Here is a 21,469-nt window from a genome sequence, read left to right as displayed (position 1 = left end):
GAGAGATATGTGTGTGTGAGAGAGAGAGAGAGAGATGTGTGTGTGTGAGAGAGAGAGAGAGAGAGAGATATATGTGTGTGTGTGTGTGTGTGTGTGTGTGTGTGTGTGTGTGTGTGTGTGTGTGTGTGTGTGAACAATGTATTTGAACAATTTTAGTACTTTAGATGAACCAACTGAAAATTTTCAAAGCAACAATCAACATAAAATGTGTAGCTTTTAGTTAGATTTTTTATAGTGTGTGTGTATATATATATATATGTATATATGTATACACACACACACACACACAAATACATAAATACATAACACAAATTCAGTATATATATATATACACACACATATAAATATATATACACACACACACACACACACACAAATGTATACATAACACAAATTCAGTGTATATATATATATATATATATACACACACACACACACACACACACATAAATACATAACACAAATTCAGTATATATATATATATATATATATATATATATATATAATGTTACTGTCAAACATGCAAATGATATATATATATTCAAGTGAAACATAATGCAAATATTAATTTAAAATAAAAGTATTGTACATATATAATTATTGTATTATAATGTATTAATGTATTTTTATTTTTGTATATTTATGTATTTTTATTTCTAAAATAAATATTGCTGTGTATATTTTTTTATTAATATAGCATATTTTAAAGAGGGTACATGTGTTATATATGTAACTTATATACCCACTTTAAATATTTAATATTAATATATCAAATATATAAATATATGAGTATCGTGTTTTTAAAAAAGATGCAACAAAAGAGTTCTTGCTCTCTTTCTACTTACATTTTCAATATTTGATTCTTAATTTAATATGTTTAGTCGTTCGTAATCCATAATATATTTGCATCCTCACTATTAAGCATTATGTAGTTATATGTGCTGATATTATTAATGAAAGTTGTTATTAAGTGTTACCCATAAATTCTTTTAACAGCCAGTATTTGTAGTTTGAATGACTCACCAACTAAGCAGAAGAAGGGTCTTAGTAGCTCATTGGGAATGTCTTCTCTGATGTATGCTCATGAAAACCATAAAAACAGGCCTAGACTCTGTCAGAGGTCAGAAATGATGATATGAAGCCAGTTCTTTAACTGGGACTGACCTGCTAATATATAGTTCACCTACCACAACAACTCCTAGTACTGCTCCCAATGTACAGTATGATTACATCGCTCTGATCTGATGCACTGATGACCAGCCCCACCGAGCAAAGGAAAGTGTGTCATATGCACCAGTAAAGTGGATGGAAAATATAATGCTTCAGTGGCCATTCTGATTTGAATGAGACAGGCTTGCAGATAGGTGGTATGAAAATAAATTTTCCATCCTCTATGATTGAGACGGGGTGCATGACTATGTTCAATAACAAGATTCCTTTCTTCAAAGTAAAGCTGTCTCTGAGATCTTTCGAAGTTTCAGTATATGGGCGACATGTGAGCCCTCAAGCCAACATAATTCATTTCCACCAACATTTCCCTATCAACTGCAGCACCCATAAAGTCATGTCCGTGCAATCGTAGAGCTCATATATATGAATTTCAAATGAGTTAGGAAGAAACCAGCTATACCAGCATTAAACTAAATAAGTGTTAAGACTGAGAAGTTGCACAATGAACGTCTTGCATTAAAACATGATTGTTCAAATTACTTGAGAATTTTTGAGTATTGCATTGGTTGATGATTCAGCCTTGCAGAAGCAGAAGTGTGAGAAATGGTCTCTTTGAAGCTTTGCAAATATCTAACTTATTATGTTGATGCACCATTGCAAATATATATTTTCCCACACATTTTGTAATGCCTACTAAATGTATGAAGTTACACAGTAGCTTACTGTATGTCAACATATTGTACAGTATATTTGATAAGTTTATGTTTCATTAAGTTTAATGTCCAGCTTCATCTGGTAACACACAACTTTTTTTACATGCAGGCTAGACAACCCCAATATCGACAACATGGAACAGTAGACTGAACTATGGGCAAAACACAGCCTTATTTATAATTTTAGCATGTTAATGATTATAGATGCAATGGCCTACATCCAATTAAATAAACAAACGAACAAATGAAAATTCATAACTGTCATCTAATATTTGAACTCACCACTCATAACAGAATCTAAATATATATGACATGTCCTACTTATTTATCCACCTAGTGGTAAATCACAGGAAATGCAACTACATTTTTATAATATAATATAATAGATAGTTATTATATGTGTGAGACTCACTTTTTTTCCCCTCACAAATACCCTGCATTGCAGGATCGATTATATATGATTATCCTGTCAGGCAGTATAAATATATTTATATTTATTTATTGATTCGTATATTTTTGTTACATTCAGATACACGCTTTTCAGTTTCTGTGAATTATTTTGGGGCAATAATAATCACCTCTGTGTTCTTTTAGACCAACCTGAACATTTCCCTCATGTGGGTAGGGATATTGAACCACTAGATGACAGTAAAGGATCAAATATGGGCATTATGCTGTTTTATAGACTAGAGTGGTGGAACTATGATGTCACTTTGTAGGCAAAAACCCGGAAGAAAGTTAGCATTTTAGCACTTCCGGTTCCATCGTCCCAGAATCAATGGGGTTTTTGAACGGGAGTTTGGTTAAGTCCCCTAAAATAAGGTCAGTGGTTCACACAAGCTCAAGATACGTTCACGTTTTATTCCACGACATAAAACACACTAGTTACACCCCACTCGTGATTTTTTAAAACTGTTACGTTTCTTTAAAAAGACGGTTGCTAACAAATTGCTAAATGGGACTACAGGCGCTGTCGGAGACATATGACGTCATCACGCCGAACAGTTTATCAATTTACAGTATATTACAATTGTAGTATAATTTATAGTACAATTAATTGTAGAATAACCGATTAATAATTTACCGCATTTTATATTGTTGTTCGATTTTTTTAATTTTTAATTTTTTTGCTTTGCCCCAGAATGCAACACTTGTCTTCGGATGGAAGATGCTCGTTTTATCGCTGTTCTACTGATGCGGAGACTCGGGGTTCGCACCGTGTGGTAAACTCATTTGATTAGTCCATGTAAACACCACATTTACCGGCTTAGTCGCGGTGAAAGTGAAACTTTAACGATGCATAGTGCTTAAAGCCACGTTCAAATGAAATGTTTACGGCCACAAGCAGCTGTTAGAAAACATATCGATTCCGGATTTTCTAGAAGCAAGGATAAAATAACATTCTGTGTACCCACCCTAACAAAACGATAGCTGAAATGTGGTACTTTATTCACTAAAATAAGTTTAATCTTACCATATCCAAAAACGCGCTCGCTCTGTTATTTAATAGATTAAATGCACTAGAATTTGATTGAATGGTACGTGGAGACACGTTTTTAATTAAAATATTCATATTAATCAAAGCCGTATTCACTTTTAATGCACCTTATTTCGAAATGTACAGAAATGCGAGCTTTCGTATGTCCTTTAGTTATGATTATTTCATTTATTCACTATACTATTTATTACTAATGTCTCATTTCAGTTTTAGTTTGGCTCTAATTTTGTATTTATTCCAGTTTATATGAAAATGTTCATGTAGCGTGGATTACAATTCATATACAGAGTAAATCCTTTTCACTGAACGTGTTAAAAAGAAGTTTGAAGTTGTCGGGAGCAGGTGCTGGTGATGTTGAAGGCGAGCGACCGTGGTGCTGTAGTTCGTTTATAGCCTAAGTGTAGCTTTTAAGTTCTGGCGCTTTTATTTTGGCTTCAAAATTCATAAAAGTTATATTATTTTGTGACAATTATCTTGATGATCGGTTTAATACTCGTAATGCATCTGCTTATGAATAGCCAATAATAAACAATCAAAACAGTTTTACCAAATTAATTAATTATTTTGTTCCTAAAACATTTACTACTAGTTCACTATCGCATAATATAACTGTTAAAACGTCCTTTGTTTTGAGTGTATTATATAAAATGTTTGTCCTTCGTCAACTTTCGTTGAGTGAAGAAGAATAGAACCAATAAAATCCCAGATAAAGTTTCTAAGCACCGCCTTCTTGTAGTGACGCTACTACTGAGCAACCAATAGCAGCCGAGTAGAGGAGGGGCTAAACAGCTCTGACAAGCACACTTGAGAAGGGTAAACAGCTCTCAGCTCATGGACGCAGATACAGCGCGAAAAGAGCTGCACAGTGAACACAGCTACATATTTGCCAATTCTGGGGGTAAGTACCAATAAAGCTCATTTCTTAGGATGAAGAAACTTATATGATTGTATTTAAGTAATTGATTGATAATCTGGAATGAAAAGAGCGCGGATTGTTTTTAAGTAACGTGTACTTTAGATCGCTGGCTAACAGACGGGCAAAACACACGTGTCGTCGGTTGCATGTTTTGATCTGGATGCGCATAATATTGTATGCTTCTATAATATTTCTTTGCATAGATTGGTGAGGTTACACGTGCGTTGTGCATGTGTTTTGATTCTGTCCACGTGGTCATGGGAACATTATGTAGTAGCATTTAAATATTCCTTTAATTAACCAAACACCTCTGCATACAGTAATATTGTATAATTTATTTATTGTTTATTGGTATGCAAAACTCTGTTAAAGCACAAGGCCTGTTTACACTACATATTTTCCCTTCCTCTTTAATGCTTTAGGATTGCAGCTAATATTTTGTGCCAGAAATCTTGCAAAACAGTAAGCATTGGCACAAACAAGTTGAGATATGGCATGCATGATAACCAAACACCTCTGCATACAGTAATATTGTATAATTTATTTATTATTTATTGTTTATTGGTATGCAAAACTCTGTTAAAGCACAAGGCCTGTTTACACTACATATTTTCCCTTCCTCTTTAATGCTTTAGGATTGCAGCTAATATTTTGTGCCAGAAATCTTGCAAAACAGTAAGCGTTGGCACAAACAAGTTGAGATATGGCATGCATGATTTTTTTTTTTTGTATCAGTATTTTGTCTTGTTTTCCAGGAAAGATATCTAAACATCTAAGCTTTTGATTGAGAAGCGAGATAATGCATCTTGATTTAAGATGATTTTTCTTACCCTATTTGCAAACTAGTTGAAGAATAAGCAGACATCTAAAAAGAAAATGCTTTGAACAAACAAAAAACTATTAGCCAATGAAGTAAATGATGTGTAATTAATGCAATATTTCCTGAATAGTATAAAAAAAATGTCTTTCACAAATATGCTTCTCAAGTGCATAGAATGTTTAGATCATTTTAAAGGAAAGTAAAACTACAATGATGACTAAATAAATTAAATTAAATGATTTTTTTGCAGGCCATTCTGTGCCGTTTAAACAAAGCGAGCTCAGAGATGTGTTAATGTGTTAACTAAATGAAATGAAGGCAGCTGTTGTGAAGATCACCTCTTTGCAAAACCCATAAGCCTTAAGCCAAATCTTTGTTTATAATCTTTTTTGCAGAGCTGCTTGGATACTAAACGTCAGCACCGGCCTAGACTTTAACTTAAATGACCCGACTGAAGGGCACAATTAATGTGGCTTGTTTTGATTTTGCATTATTGCTTCACTGCAAATGCAATTAATGCCTCAGGCAGATGACAATTAAATCATAAAAAGAATTGCTTATTTGAATAAATTGTTTATGTAAATAAGGGCCTTATTTACGTTTATTTAATTTAAAATGTGTAGGAATGCAGGTTTATAATATGCTTAATTAGTGGATTTTAGCATAAGTTCATTATTATATTTGATTTTGTTTTTATAGATGCGATGAATTCATACATATTTATGTATGATTATCAGTCATGATTTTGTCAACATTCCTGTTAGCATATTATTAACTAGGAACCATGTGCCACAGTGTTTAGGTGTTACTCACACAACCTGACCACAGCTATACAAACAGAAAAAAAAATGGGTGTTTCCCCTAACTAACTGTCTGATTGGCTGTGATTTGCATGTGTTGTTTAGGTTCACTTATACTAGCATGGCCTCTTGGTGATTTCCTGCCACAAGGCCTGCGTCTCGAAGCATATTTCAACCTGTCATCATCACTCATATTCCGCTTCTATATGACTTTACAGCTGCGATTGCCTTGCAATAGAATAGGGAGTCCTAAAATGGCTGACATTTGTTGCTTGTTTCATGGTTATCTGTCTGACACCTCAGTGTGTGATGTATTAAGATGCCTGTCCTGTTTTGGGGAGGAGCAGCAGCCATTGTTTTGGCTGTGAAGGAAACGAGAGGGTGTTGACAGTTGAAAGATATGAGATGGGCTAAGATTGTCTGGCACTTTCTTTGTAGAACTTCATGTGTAGTCTTTAATAACATACACAGGCGTTTCACTGATTTCACAGTCATATTTTACATATTGCAACATTGGATTGAGATTTGGATATGTCCAATACTTTTTTTGTATGGTATTGTATTTCGACCCGTATTGAATGCAAGTATGTACGTTTAATTGCCTTAAACATGTTGCAATTGTTCCACAGTGGGTCTCTGAAACTTTGGCAACGTGTTCCTTTGTTAACCAACAGAGAGCGTTTAGTGTTTGCAATAAGCATTGTCAGTTTGACCTGCTAAATGTCTCGGTTGCAAATATGCAGATATGTCCAGGCATGTGCGGCCTCGCTCAGGTGTAACAGTACTGAATGCTGGTGTATTTCCAAACCACACCTAGTTCACTAGATTAGGATACAAAACATGGGTTTACACATTTTTGAACATTGAAAGTGTGTTAAAGGGTTAGTTCACCCAAAAATGAAAATTGCCTTGTGTTTTACTCATCCTCATCCTTTCTTCTTTCAGACGAATCCAGTCGGAGTTATATTATATTATTATATTAAAAATTGTCCTGGCTATTCCAAGCTGTATCATTGCAGTCAGCGGGTATTGCAGTTGAACAGTCCACAAGTCGTCAAATAAAGCGCGCGCATTCATAATAAAACGTGCTTCACACGGCTCCGGGGGGTGAATAAAGGCCTTCTGTAGTGAATCCATGTTTTTGTAAGAAAAATATCCATATTTCAAACGTAATAAACACTTTTCTCTCACTTCCGTTATCTGTCAAACACAGAAGGAGTTCCGGCGGAAGGTGTACGCAGCAGGCGCGCCTCTGAGATATGCTAGTCTCGCGAGTTTGTTTATAGGAGCAAAGAAACCAAAGTTTCCTTACTTTAGCAAAGGAAAACAAGTCTCCTCTTGGCTTATATCGAAATCCTCTGACATTTTTCTTTGCAAATCTTCGGTTTGTACTTCTAATTCGTGACCGGTGTTTTGTTTTGTTGTCTCTCTGCGTTCGTCACTAATCACGCAACGCCGACGTGCTACGACATCCGCCAGAACGACTTCCACATATGACAGTTGGCGGAAGTGATATAAAAGTGTTTGTTACGTTTGAAATATGGATATTTTTCTTACAAAAACACATGGATTCACTACAGAAGGCCTTTATTCACCCCCTGGAGCCATGTGAAGCACGTTTTATTATGAATGCGCGTGCTTTATTTGACAACTTGTGGACCGTTCAACTGCAACACCCGCTGACTGCAATGATAGAGCTTGGAATAGCCAGGACAATTTTTAATATAACTCCGACTGGATTCGTCTGAAAGAAGAAATTTATAGACACCTAGGATGCTTCGAGGGTGAGTAAAACACAAGCCAATTTTCATTTTTGGGTGAACTAACCCTTTAACAAGCGTTTATTTACACCCAGGGCCAACATTAGCGAACGTGAGCATGACCAAATGAAAATGTTGTTCACATGGAACGCATTGTTTATCATGAATTTCATTGTACGTTGCTAATGCTAATCCTCATAAACGTTGTAGAAAGACTAAAGCAAACATCTGGTCAGTTAGTGTGGTGCTTCGAGAGCCATCTCTTTATTGAGATTATCCACGTGCTAGTAGTGTTAAGAACCCGAAATCATGTTAATTGTGGATATCCAGACTATTTGAAATGAAAACGTATTACTTACTTGTTTTTTAATGTCTTATCTTCCTGTTGCCCATTGAGGGATGATCACGTCGCAGAATTAGGTATTCGACTACAATGTTACGGAACGTTGAATTTTGACCTGTTTTCACACACGAGGTGTGTTCATTATCCTGCCAAGTCGCTCAAGGTCTTTTTGAGAGCTTTTTCCTTGTAGGCAAACCTTTACCTCAGGAAAACCAAGTTTAAAGCTCTGTATTTACAGGAGAGTCAGGCTGTCATCCAACGCCTCACCTCGGTTAAGCTTATTTGTTTCTCTGCTCTGAAGCCTCAGAGTTTACTGGTGCAAAACCGCTTGCGTTTTCCACCTTGCTGTGAAAGTAAAGAGCGTTTTATAGTGGGGAGCTGACAGAATACAAAATAACCCATTCATCATGAAGTTTTACAAGGGCGCTCGGACTGAATCGCAGGTTCATATCTCTTCATATGCTTCTTGTGATGGACTCAGTGTCTGCAGCCCCTTTGTAAGACAGTTAGTCATTGGCTAAAGGCTTTGACACTTGTCTCATCGTGAAAACGTTTAACCTTTGATAGAGCTGCCAAGAACTGTGATAACAGCTGTTTTGTTGATGGCTGATGACACTCTGGTGTTGATTTAAAGCGACGACATGAGTCACTATTAAATACAACGCATTATTATACATGTTTTTGCTTGTATATTACACTCCACATTACATTGCTTTGGTGTCTCTGCACTAACAGAAAAAATTATGTATTTGTGCTGTTTAATATATATATTTTTTTAGTGCTGTCAAATGATTAATCGCGATTAATTGCATCCAAAATAAAAAAAATTATGTACATAATGTGTGTACTGTGTATATTTATTATGTATATATAAATACACACACATACAGTATATATTTTGAAAATATACATGTATTTACATGTATATATTTTTATTATATATAAATATATTTTATATATAAACGTAACATATTTTTCTTAAATATATACTTGCATGGGTGTGTATTTATATATACATAATAAATATACACAGTACACACTTATATACTATGTGAACAAAAACATTTATTTTGGATGCGAATAATCGTTTGACAGCACTAATATTTTTTGATCATTACAAAGTTCAAAAGTAGACAAATGTCTTTACTGTCATTTTTTTAATCAATTGAATGAATCTTCAATCAATTTAATACTTTCTCAATAAAAGTATTAATTTCTTTCCAGAACAAATTTACTGACTCAAACTTTTGAACAGTGATGTAGGCTATATTGAATATAACCACAATTTATTGGAAATACACTGTGGTAATACAGTGTTTTGTTTTATGCCACCATGTATATGACTATATAAACATGGCTATAATGTTTTTTTCGTTATGGCTGTAGTACTTTTGTTTTTCTTTAGCTCTTACGTTTTCTCTGTATGTATGGTAAACTTCAGCTGTCCTTTGTTTTCTTGAAACAGTAATACATGTACTATAGTAGTACCATAATATTCTTTGAAATGACTCGGTATGCCATTATGGTAATCATTCAGTATAGGGATGCACGATATATCGGCCACCATAACGGTATCGGCCCATATCGGCTCATTTTTTCTGTTATCGGTATCGGCCTGATAAGAAAATTTGGCTGATATCTTAAAGCCGATAAATAATGCATTATTTCCTTCAGAGACACTTCAGATGCGCGCTGTTCGTTTGCAGCCCAAACACGGTCCTATCACCAGGACCACTCTTCTGTGGGAGGCATTACAGCTGAAGACATAGAAAAAGCCAGGGAGGCGAAGCGAAACAGCTCCAAACCACATAAACAAATGGTACAGGCGACCTTTTCCAATCCTTCATCACCCATGAGTAACTAGACATTTGTTCCACCTATATATATCATGCATTACAGAGGATAATAATAGTGGCAATGCAACGTGCCTGTTACCCCTAAAGTTAGTAGTTGATTGATATAAGAGCACCCTAGTGAAAAAAAATACTAACTTGTATTTGAAATACTGTTTTGTGCCAAGTATACTACAAATACATTAACATATTTATGTGCTTTAATAAAAATACCCTGCACATATACTTAACGTCTAATCAATTGGAACAACTAATTTTGTGCTTAATGCAATTTAATTGTGCAGAAGTAGTGTTGAGGTCCAACTAAATATTGGTAAACTTCAGCTGTCCTTTGTTTTCTTGAAACAGTAATACATGTACTATAGTAGTACCATAATATTCTTTGAAATGACTCGGTATGCCATTATGGTAATCATTCAGTACAATGGTATGTACCATGGTTTTACCAACTGATTGTACCACTAATGTTATATGTGTGAGTTTATTTGTTATTCTTTTTTTCCATTTTGAACTACATAAGATCAGTGTGACTGTTTTCTATCATCCTTGTCAGCTTAAAAACGGTTGAGGCTATTGAATCACTTCCTTTTCTCCTGTATAGTAGGTGTAAAGAGGAACCAACATGGCAGGCGACATGTTGTTGCTGATGAGAGGCCTAGGCAAGCTCAGCCAGGCAGTGATCGAGACTCAGGCCAGCTCTCTGCGCAGTAGTGGCTTCCAAGCTGTGAGCATGCAAATGACGGCTGAACAGGGCATGAGCGTGGCCATGCAGAAGATCCAGGTGGGTACCTCAAGAAATGGTATTCGTTTCTATTATAAAATGGATAGTTATGGCTATAAATTTCGATTGGATGAAAAATGTTTGATGCTGTTGTAAAACAGTCAGTGTACCTGTGACAGTGCATCAGTTAAATTGTGTAGTAATGAGACGGGTTGCTACAAAGTATTGCTGTAAACTGTCCACCGTTGTCACAATTTGTTTGAATAATTATAATAGTTATTGAAATATAAATTAGATTTATTAAATGACTTATGAATGTGGGAGGCATTACAGCTGAAGACATAGAAAAAGCCAGGGAGGCGAAGCGAAACAGCTCCAAACCACATAAACAAATGGTACAGGCGACCTTTTCCAATCCTTCATCACCCATGAGTAACTAGACATTTGTTCCACCTATATATATCATGCATTACAGAGGATAATAATAGTGGCAATGCAACGTGCCTGTTACCCCTAAAGTTAGTAGTTGATTGATATAAGAGCACCCTAGTGAAAAAAGATACTAACTTGTATTTGAAATACTGTTTTGTGCCAAGTATACTACAAATACATTAACATATTTATGTGCTTTAATAAAAATACCCTGCACATATACTTAACGTCTAATCAATTGGAACAACTAATTTTGTGCTTAATGCAATTTAATTGTGCAGAAGTAGTGTTGAGGTCCAACTAAATATATACTTAAATATATTTGACTGCTAAAGTGGGACTATTGCAAGTATACTTCAGGTACACTTTAAATAGCTTGCATTTATAGACTAATATTATACAGAATTCATGCAATCCTTATTAATAGTGATATTAAAACATATTTTAGGCATAATATTGAGAAATGTGCATTGTGCAGTACAGAAATACTCTAAATAAAGTTTAATTATAATTTTATTTTAGTAACTTTTAAGTGATATGTCAATAAATGTTAATGGATTTGAAGTATACTTAGTATGAAATAAATTATGGCTTTTCTTTTAATTTATTTTTTTTTTTACTAGGGCACTCGTCTCTTTTTTTTCATTCTTAATGTAAATCTTACTATTGATGATTGGAAAATAAAGGTATGGGCAATAACGCTACAAAAGAAACAAAAAAAAACTTATCCATGATTAGCCTCTTGCTATTGCTACTTGGTGGTATTGGTGTTGATAATTTAGTTAGGACAATCTCAGTGTAGATCGTTTTAGGAGCTAATTTTTATTCCATCTCCTATCCTGAAAAGTCTGTCTCGCAGGATTGACTAAAAATTAGCTCCTAAAACTTACTGCCAGATTCTGGGAGATAAATTCTTCAAACAGTGGTACAAGAGGATGTGGTGCTAGTCCTTCAAGAGTCACTTTCAACTTATCTGTCGATAAAGCCTATAAAAAATTAGTCTTAATGTATTTCACAATACTTCAGAATGTTATTCTTATTGAGTGAGGGTCATTTTGTAGGATTTTTTACCCAAACAAAGTCTCTTTGAGAACCTGACACCTTGTAAATCTAGAGACTCCGGGAAGGTTGCAGTTCTGGAAAATGGTGGCGCTGGAGACTAAATGTTTCCTGATGGTTTTACACCTAATTCTTCACATTAATTCTTAAAACTTTTGCAGTTAACATGTATTTTCTTCTCCACCTGTTTGTTTGTTTTTTCTGACCCCGCTGTCCCAGTGAGCATTTTGCTGTCCAGTGGTCATGCCTTAACTTTGCAATTTCTGTATTGCATTATTTTTTAATATTTCTCATGGGGATTTAATCATTTTTGACATTTCAGTCTGAGTTAAACCTCTTTTTTGGCTCATTTTATCAGTAAAAGAGAACATGCCTAATAATTCTGCACACCTGAATATAAGGAGTTTTTCGCTTCCAGCCTTCATGGACAATTATATATCATTCATAAATGATTAAATACAAAAATTAATAGTAGTTATTAAGGTTGGTGTGGTTTGGAATTGGTCAAATGTGCTTGGAAAAAAAAAAAGATATCAATGTGCCTAATTATTATGCACGCGGTGTACAGTATGACCACTAAACACTACTTTTGATTTCATGTTGTCTTAGTAGGATCAAACAAATCACAGAATTTACCGTAATTTTGAGTTAAGAAAATAGTACTTTTAAAAAAGGATACTTTGTAATTGGAAGCACATAATATATTGAAGCACTGTTAATGCGTCTGGTTCTCCACAACTGTCTACAGTGTGTCTCTTCTTTCTGTAGCTTAGTGAAAGAGCAAGAGAGCGAAAGGTACCAGTCACACGGCTTGGGAGACTAGCGAATTTTGGAGGTAAGGTCACTGAAATTATTATATATTTATGTATATGTATGTACAGTACTGTTGAAACGTTTGGGGCTGGTAAGGTTCTTTTAAAATTTAAATTTTTTTAAATCAAAAATACAGTAAAACAGTAATAATGTGAAAATATTATTACAATTTAAGAATTTTTTTTAGATTTAAATATATTTTAAATGTAATTTATTCCTGTGATAGCAAAGCTGAATTTTCAGCAGCCATTATTCCAGTCTTCAGTGTCACATGATCCTTCAGAAATCATTCTGATATGCTGATTTGGTGCTCATTAACATTTCTTATTATTATCAATGTTGAAAACAATTATGCTGCTTAATATTTTTGTGGAAACTGTTATACTTGTTTCGGTTTCTTTTTTGATGAATAGAAAGTTCAAAAGAACATAATTTTTTAACATCGTAGATGTATATACTGTTGGCACTTTTGGTCAATTTAATGCATCCTTGCTGAATGAAAGTATTAAAGGAATAGTTTTACCCAAAATGAAAATTGTCATCATTTACTCACTCTCAAGTTGCTTCAAAGCTGAATGAATTTCTTTCAACCGTTGAACACAAAATATGTTTTGAATGTTTGGTTACCAGCCATCTTCTGTGTTCAGCAGAAGAAAGAAACTCAAACAGTTTTGTAGCAAGTGAGGGGTAAAGAGTAAATGATGACAATTTCGAGTTTGGGGTGAACTATCCTCTAAATTTTAAATCTTAAATATCTTACTGACCATTATGTGAGCAGACATATTTAGATCACATGGCTAGTTGGATATTTTACACTTACTAACTCTCTTGTTACTGGGCTTTTTCATTAGAGGAATAAATTAAGCATGGCTTACAGTAATTAGGGCATTTCTACAATACCATCGGTAACTGAAAACCTTTGCTTTTGCGTGGTGCATTCAAACCAACAAGCAAAGACCACAAGTCCACTTCAGATTTAGCACAGCCTGTGTTGCCACCAAATATATCAAACAGACTGAGTATGTGCTGTCTGATTCTGAAAGCCATTTTTTTTTGGATTGGTATATTTGGCTTTCCAGGTTGCTGTCCTTTCTGGTATTGTTGTTAGTCATGCTCTAAACTAAGGCCTGTTCAAGAGAGCTGCGTCTCTCTCCTCATACAGTATGTCAGAGCCAGATTGAGGGCTCAAGGTTATTCTGCATTTTAACCAGTAATATCGTAGACTGTAAATGCCCCTGCTTTGGATTATGGGACAGAGCTTAACTAGTCTGAGAATGTGCATCACCTGTTTCCCCTGAGATAGAGCGTCCCATTCTGGTGTGTAACTTTACCCGCTTTTGTTCTTCAAATGGCAGTCTATCAGTGATTTCTCAGAGGACTAGTGCTGAATACGGGTGCAGGCAGCGAATGGATGGATATAGCCGAGGGTTTGGAGTGAAAAGTGCTGTCACATGGGAAAATTAAACACTGGTGGTCACAGTAGCTCTCTGTCACAGGTTCACTACACGCTAGTTTTCCACTGACGAACACTAATTGAGACGTTAAACGTATATCTGCTCTCATCTGCTGTTGGTGTGTGTGCATGCTGGGTGATTTGTTGAAGTGTTTGTTATCTCTTATCTGCCACCGTTACAAGAAAACATCTTTGGACACCTGTTTAATACAAGCCCATATGTGTATACTTGCAATGACCTGTAAATATGACCGGGTACTTGCATTCAGCATTCTTTAAACCACTGAAGCATTATGGGATTTATTTATAAGGGGAATGTGTTGACAAGTGTTTGTCTTCTAGGGATCAAAGATACCGAGTCTATTCAAGATGACTTTTATGTGGCATCCAGCTTTCAGGAGTGTGCTAATATTATATAGTGTCTAAGCAAATTCAGCAGGCATAAACATTATAACTTTATTAAATTATGAAATAAACAAAATGTTTAATTATTAATTAACATTGCTAATTTAAATGTTGTTGTTGTTGTTGTTATTATTATTACTATTATTAGCAGCAGAAATTATATTTAATTATGTAAAATTTAAACGATCAATGGTAATTAATAATTGAACATTTGGTTTAATATTTAACAATAATTTAGAACGTAATGTTTAGATTAGGGCTGGGTTTCAATTCAGATGTCCCGATTCGATTTCGATTCGCAAGCTTTCGATTCGATTCTCGATTTTTTTTATTACATTCAGTGAATATAGTTTTAATACAAATGCTATTGATATTTCTAAAAATGAACAGTAAACATCAGTTTACAAATGGTGAATTAATAAAAAGAAATCAAGCCACATGCCTGTATTTTAAACCTATACTTTTTTTTGTATGGGTCCTTTTTTAAACAATAATAGGGCCCTTTAAAATGTTCTTAATTTTTCTGTTAATCAGATGAAGGCATAAAACCTTAATTTAATTTATCCTAATCAAATGAAAATTAAACCCTTTTATTTTTTGGCAAACAAAGTGCTGCACAACAGAGGTTTACTGTTCAAATTAAAAAGAAAACCGATGTGATTATTCCTTTAAAATAAAGATTTATTCATATTTATTAGCTATAGCATTGAGTTTTAAGACTGCCAAATAGTAATATATTCTGACAGTTTCTTAACGTTAAACTAAACTTTTATTTTGACGGGTTGCCGTGAAGAACTGGCAACTGCTGTGAATGTGATATGACGGTAGTTTTCTCAAATGAAACGGTAAAATGCTAATGAAGTGACTCTCAGAGCAGCTGGAGATGACATTCGTGTTCATATCATCATATAGTGAGACGGCAGAAGCTGAAAACACCGCAAGCGTCATCCGCGCTTTAGTATGTGTGTAGTAAACAAAACCATTAATTCATTGCGGAAATCGTGGCGCCTTATTCGTGATATCAAATGCTTCCGCAGATTTATAGTATTACTATAGCATTTCACCTGAGCATGCGCTTTAATATGTGTGTAGTAAACAAAACAGTGCGCCGCGCCATCCGTCATTCATTTATTGCGGAAATCATGGCGCCTTATGCGTGATATCAAATGCTTCCGCAGATTTATAGTATTACTATAGCATTTCACCTGAGCATTGCAAATCAGGCTTGACGGAATAACAGGCTTTCTGTTGTAAATAAGGGTGACATCTAGTGGAGAAGACTAATGATAAGATTCACCTTAATCAGATCTTATTTTAAATGTGTGCTGAAATAAATCCCGGAAAAGATCGATTCGCGGCTTTTGAGAATCGATATTGTATCAACGTCATTAAAAAAAACGATTAATCGAAAAATATATATATATATTTTTTTTGCCCAGCCCTAGTTTAGATCTGTTGAATTTAAATTATTAATTTTGTTATTGTTATTTAAGAACATCTTTTTTTTTTTTATTACTCGCTCATTGCTCATTTTATTTATTTACTCACTCTTAAGCTGTTCTAAACCTGTAGGAGGTATTTTGTTTTGTCGAACACAAAAGAAGATATTTTGAAGAATGTAGGTAACCAAACAGTTGTTGGTCCCCATTGACTTCTGTAGTATGGAAAAAAATACTATGGAAATCAATGGGAACTAGAAACTGTTTGGTTACCCACATTCTTCAAAATATCTTCTTTTGTGTTCGACAGAAGAAAGAAGTTCATACAAGTTTGGAACAACTTCAGGGTGATAATGATGACCGAATTTGTATTTTTCGGTGAACTATCACTTTTATAGATATTTTGTTTCACATATAAATGTCACATTACAAAATGTAGAACATTTTGTGACTTATACTAACAACTTGGAGGAAACATTATTTATGTTTGAATATTGTGGTTTGTGTAGTTTTCGCATTTAAAATGGTTTAATGTTATGGGTGTATCTGACCTTTGTCCTCACCTTGACCTCGCTCCTGGACATGAGCTATCCAGTTCAACCGTGCTCTCTGGCTCTATTCCTCTAGCTCTCGTTGGATAGTTAAAAATAGGGATTAAATGTGTCCAAGAATAGTATACATCACTTTGGCAGGCCTTCATGCGGTTGCGTTTTTCATTTCAATTTTAGTGACTGAATATAGCCCTTAAATCAGTGCCATAACAACTGTTTTTAAGCAGCTTGTTCATTTTGTTTACCTTGTGTTTATGTTGAGAAGCATACCTCTCTGTTTTTGTAACATGAGACTTGGGCCCGTAGTGTCCTTGGTCATGCTATCAGGCAATCTGAAAGCCATCTTAGCCACTTTGTGCCAGTGTGCAAAAAAAGAGCCCTGCTATGACAATATGTGCACATATTACTCTGTTTATGTGTAAGATTGGTTAATGTTTTTGAAAAGTCTCTTATGCTCACCAAAGCTGTAATTATTTTATCACAAATAGACCATAGTACTCTAAAAACAGTATGTTGTGCAATATTATAACAATTTAATTTAATTAAATCTTTTAAAAAATTCTTACTGGATTGGGTAAACAAATGGATTAGCCTATCTGTGTGCAATGGAACGCAAATGTTTTGTATCTTTAAAAGGAAGAAATGCAATTCAGTGCTTCAGAAGCTGCAGTGTTTGAACACACTGGCATGGCCCCTTGTGTTTTCCTCAAGCCCTTATACTCCTGCAGGCATAAAGGGACATAAAAACAGGAACCTGTTTAATCATCAACCGCAAGTGACCTAGAACTTCCCCAGCAGTCTTAATGAAAAACTTTACCGGGATAAGAGCTGTCATCAAAACTACACGTGTTTCTGTAAGGTGTGTTAAGACATTGAAAAAAAACACCAGGGTGAAAGCATGTCGGCCCCATTTCTTGCAGGTTTACATTGAGGTTTAGTTTCACCGCTTCATTTACAACCTAATTCAAGCCCCTCCTAAATTTCTCAAGAGCCGGGAGTGTTGCGTAATCAGACAATTACATAACTATTGAAGACTGCACCAAGACTTGTTATTGGTTCTCAGCTCTGCCACAGCAAATGTGCTGACCACAGTGGTTTGGAAATGCTATTTCGGTGTTTCCTTTTGTCAAGTTGACATAATACAGCTCCAGTGTTGTTGTGGGTAAAAGAGATACAGCTTTTTTTTAAAGTTTTGTTTACATGGTGGAAGTGCAGATTTGAGGTGTGTGATAATGACTGTTTCAGTATTTAACTTATGTTGATTTATGGACCATTTCTTTTTTGTTTTTTAATCCCTTGCAGGTCTTGCTGTGGGTTTGGGTATTGGAGCTTTGGCAGAAGTGGCAAAAAAAAGCCTAAGATCAGAGGACAAGAATGGTAAGACAATTGCATTATCTACTAGAACTGAACTTTACAGTTACAATTTGGATGGGTACAATGTATAGCTAATTACTCATTAGAACATTTATTGATTATTGACATGCTATCAGGCATGGTATGATTACAAGTGATAAATTGCATGCAATTAGAGTTTGTTTGTTTGTTTGTTTTTGGACTTTAAACCATTTTATTAACAGCGAGATAGTGAGTAAGGAGACATGAAAGAATAGGAAGGAGATTGTGGGTATTTAAACTCAAGTCACCCACACATAAACACATGTGCACTACCTACCAGAACCCACAACAACCCTGATCTTAACCAATGTGCATCATTTGTAGCAATGAAAAGAGCTTTCCTTTTTTTGTCCTCTCTTTCAGTACAAACAGAACTGAAAATCTAGTGTGCGTATGGTATTATTTACTCTTAGGCAGGAGAGCACCATTGCTCTTTTGACTGTCTGTGTTTGCTTAAATTGGGCTGTATGTATAATAATAAACACAGTAACATTTACACAGTTTCCTGATCTAAAGTGCACTTAAATTAGCCTGCTGTCAAGGCTGAGAGGCTGTTTCAATGTAGTGAAGTCGTTTTTGCATCACAGATCATAAAATATTTATATGCATCTGTGTAATTGGTATGAAAAATGCCAATATAGTATTGAAATGTACTCTTCTTAAAAGTTTATCTCATTCTTGAAATGTTTAACCTTGTTCACCGCTTGTGCATGTAAATATGTGCACCCCTCCCATCATCCAGGATCTCTCAGCTCAACTTCAAATCTTCTTATGTCATAGAGAGAGCTTTAGTCGGACATACACACTGCCACTGTTGTTTTGGCGTGTTTAAAAGCAATGTGAAACAGCATTTGTAGCAGGGTACCATTATGAAAGTGTTAAGCATACTGTCATTTTGAAGGTGATGAAAGTTATTACATTTTAATTTAATATTACTAACACAAACATGTTCTATTTTAGATTGCAGTTTTTAAATTGAAATGAAGGGTTATGAAAGCAAAGATTTTATTTAATTTTATTTTCATCTTTTTGATATACGTTTGATTTGATTTTTTTAATGCTTTATTTATTTTAAGTATGTAGGGTTGATTTAGGTGTTGACTTTAAATGCATTATGTATTTTATGTGCTCCGAATGAACCACTTTTTACTTTCTCATGTTTTTTAAATTAAAATACAAAGTCTTTGACTTGAGACCTGTACAGTTCTTTAGTGCACTAATCTTGAATATTGGGTTGCGACATTTTTAATTGTTTTCCAGCTTATTTATTTTATTGTTGTTGTCTTGCTTGCAACTAAAGACTCAAAGCTTTGTTCGTGACTACAGAGTTGCATTATGACAGTCTGACTGCATATGGGAACTGAGAGTGCAAATGTGTTCTGAGAACAGCGGTCTGTAACTAGATCTTATCTATGTAGACACCCGACATGCTGGATAATGATTACCTTTGACCTCATCATCACATCCTGAAATAGCTCTAATATCCTCACAGAGATAATGAAGACCCTGATCCAGCAGTTTGTGGGGTTTTGTTTACATAGAAATGGTTCTTAGCAGCACAGATTTTATTTTTTGTTTTAAATGGCACATACAGTGGTTGTTTAAGATTTTTGGACCTCTGTATAAAAAAAAAAAACATGGGTCCATTTGTCCCATTAGTTGTTACTGCGCTGAATATTCCTGTTTTTTTTTTTTTATATATAATAATTTACCAAAAATATATTTTTGCTGAAATTTTACTCACCCTTGATGTAAATGAGTTTGTTTCTTCATCTGAACAGATTTTGCGAAATTTTGAAGCATTACATCACCTGCTCACCAATGGATCCTCTGGAGTGAATGGGTGCCATCAGGATGAGAGTCCAAACAGCTGATAAAAACATCACAATAATCCAAAAGTATTCGACATGAATCCAGTCCTGCATGTTTGTAATAAACAAATCCATCAAGAGGTTTTTAAATTCAAAACACTGCTTTGGGTAAAAGTATCCATAACATTGCTTTCTCCAATAAAAAAGTTAAAACAGTCCAAATCAGTTCTAATCAAATATGTTGGTGGACAAAGTTTAAAAGCCTAAATGTTTCTTACAAGCATAGTTTTTTGCTTCACAAGATGTTAACTGATGGACTAGAGTCTTGTGGATTACTTGTGGGTTATTGTGACATTTTTATCAGCTGTTTGAACTTTAATTCTGACGGCACCCATTCACTGCAGAGGATCTATTGGTGAGCAAGTGATGTAATGCTAAATTACTCCAAACTCATCTACATTTTGGATGGCCTGAGGATCAGAAAATGTTAATTTTTGGGGTGAACTATTCCTTTAAGTTGTATTTTCAGTCCAAAATGTTAACAGACTTGTAATTTCACATAGGTGAAAAGAAGTCTGTTTTGGACAGCAGCCCCTTCCTTTCAGAGGCCAACGCGGAGCGTATCGTCAGGACATTGTGTAAAGTGCGTGGAGCGGCCCTCAAGCTCGGCCAGATGCTCAGTATACAGGGTAAGAATGCTGTTTGTACTGTATATAACAAGACACCACGTTAGACCAGGTCACTCCTCAAGGATTTATTGGGGCCACTGAGGCGTCCTCCATGACTGATAGTATTCATAACCCACGGCTGCTTCCAGTGTTGGGATGGTTGTAAGTCATGGCCGCTCTCAAGTTAGACTGCTACGTGATCAAGGCCTGTTTCAGTTTTACAGCCTGATGATATAAGTGACTGTAATCCTCTTACAGAAAGGTGCAGAGAAATTGGAGATGCGGTTTATTTCCTCTCTGATATGCAAACGTCTAAAGATAAAATAACCTCATGTGTCCGTCCTTTCGTTATTTTCCACACAGCGGTAGAAAATGGATGCTAAATTTTCTTCTTGCTGACTGTTCAGGGCCCTCAAACGCTACCAGTCTGGACACACTTGAATTAATTTGTTCTCATGTTTCTCATTGATCTTTGTATCTAAAAGCTTACACCATCTTCTAATCAGGTGAGCAGCAACAAGATTACAAAGACAAGCATGTTTCTTGAGCACCAAATCAACATATTAAAATGATTTCTGAAGGATCGTGAGACACTGAAGACTGCAGTAATGGCTGCTGAAAATTCAGCCTTGCAGTCACAGGAAATTAAATTGTTTAGTATATTAAAAGTTATTTTATATTGTAACAGTATTTTACAACAAACTTGTTTTTACTGTATTTTTTTATCAAGTTAATGCAACCTTTGGTTAAGCATAAGAGACCTCTTTCAAAAACATTGAAAAATCTGACTGACACCAAACTAAGTAGGAACTAGTTCTGTAAATAACAGATAACAGAAACTATTTGCTT

The 21,469-nt window shown here is 34.9% G+C and overlaps 1 protein-coding gene across 1 annotated transcript in view; it reads left to right on the top strand.

Moving 5' to 3' along the window:
* Positions 1–4,212: 4,212 nt before the first annotated feature.
* Positions 4,213–21,469, top strand: part of coq8aa (coenzyme Q8A, genome duplicate a) — a 30,561-nt gene continuing 13,304 nt past the window's right edge. The window contains exons 1-6 of the mRNA XM_016294601.1: positions 4,213–4,279; positions 9,727–9,761; positions 10,912–10,989; positions 12,854–12,920; positions 18,049–18,123; positions 20,516–20,641. Coding sequence (XP_016150087.1) covers positions 4,213–4,279; positions 9,727–9,761; positions 10,912–10,989; positions 12,854–12,920; positions 18,049–18,123; positions 20,516–20,641 — 448 coding nt within the window. The remainder of the gene's footprint in view (positions 4,280–9,726; positions 9,762–10,911; positions 10,990–12,853; positions 12,921–18,048; positions 18,124–20,515; positions 20,642–21,469) is intronic.

This window comes from Sinocyclocheilus grahami, unplaced genomic scaffold (genome assembly GCF_001515645.1).
Source record: "Sinocyclocheilus grahami isolate Dianchi unplaced genomic scaffold, SAMN03320097.WGS_v1.1 scaffold321.1, whole genome shotgun sequence".
Lineage (NCBI taxonomy): Eukaryota > Metazoa > Chordata > Actinopteri > Cypriniformes > Cyprinidae > Sinocyclocheilus > Sinocyclocheilus grahami.
Note: the sequence above shows the minus strand (reverse complement) of the source record. Positions and strands in the feature narration are given on the sequence as shown.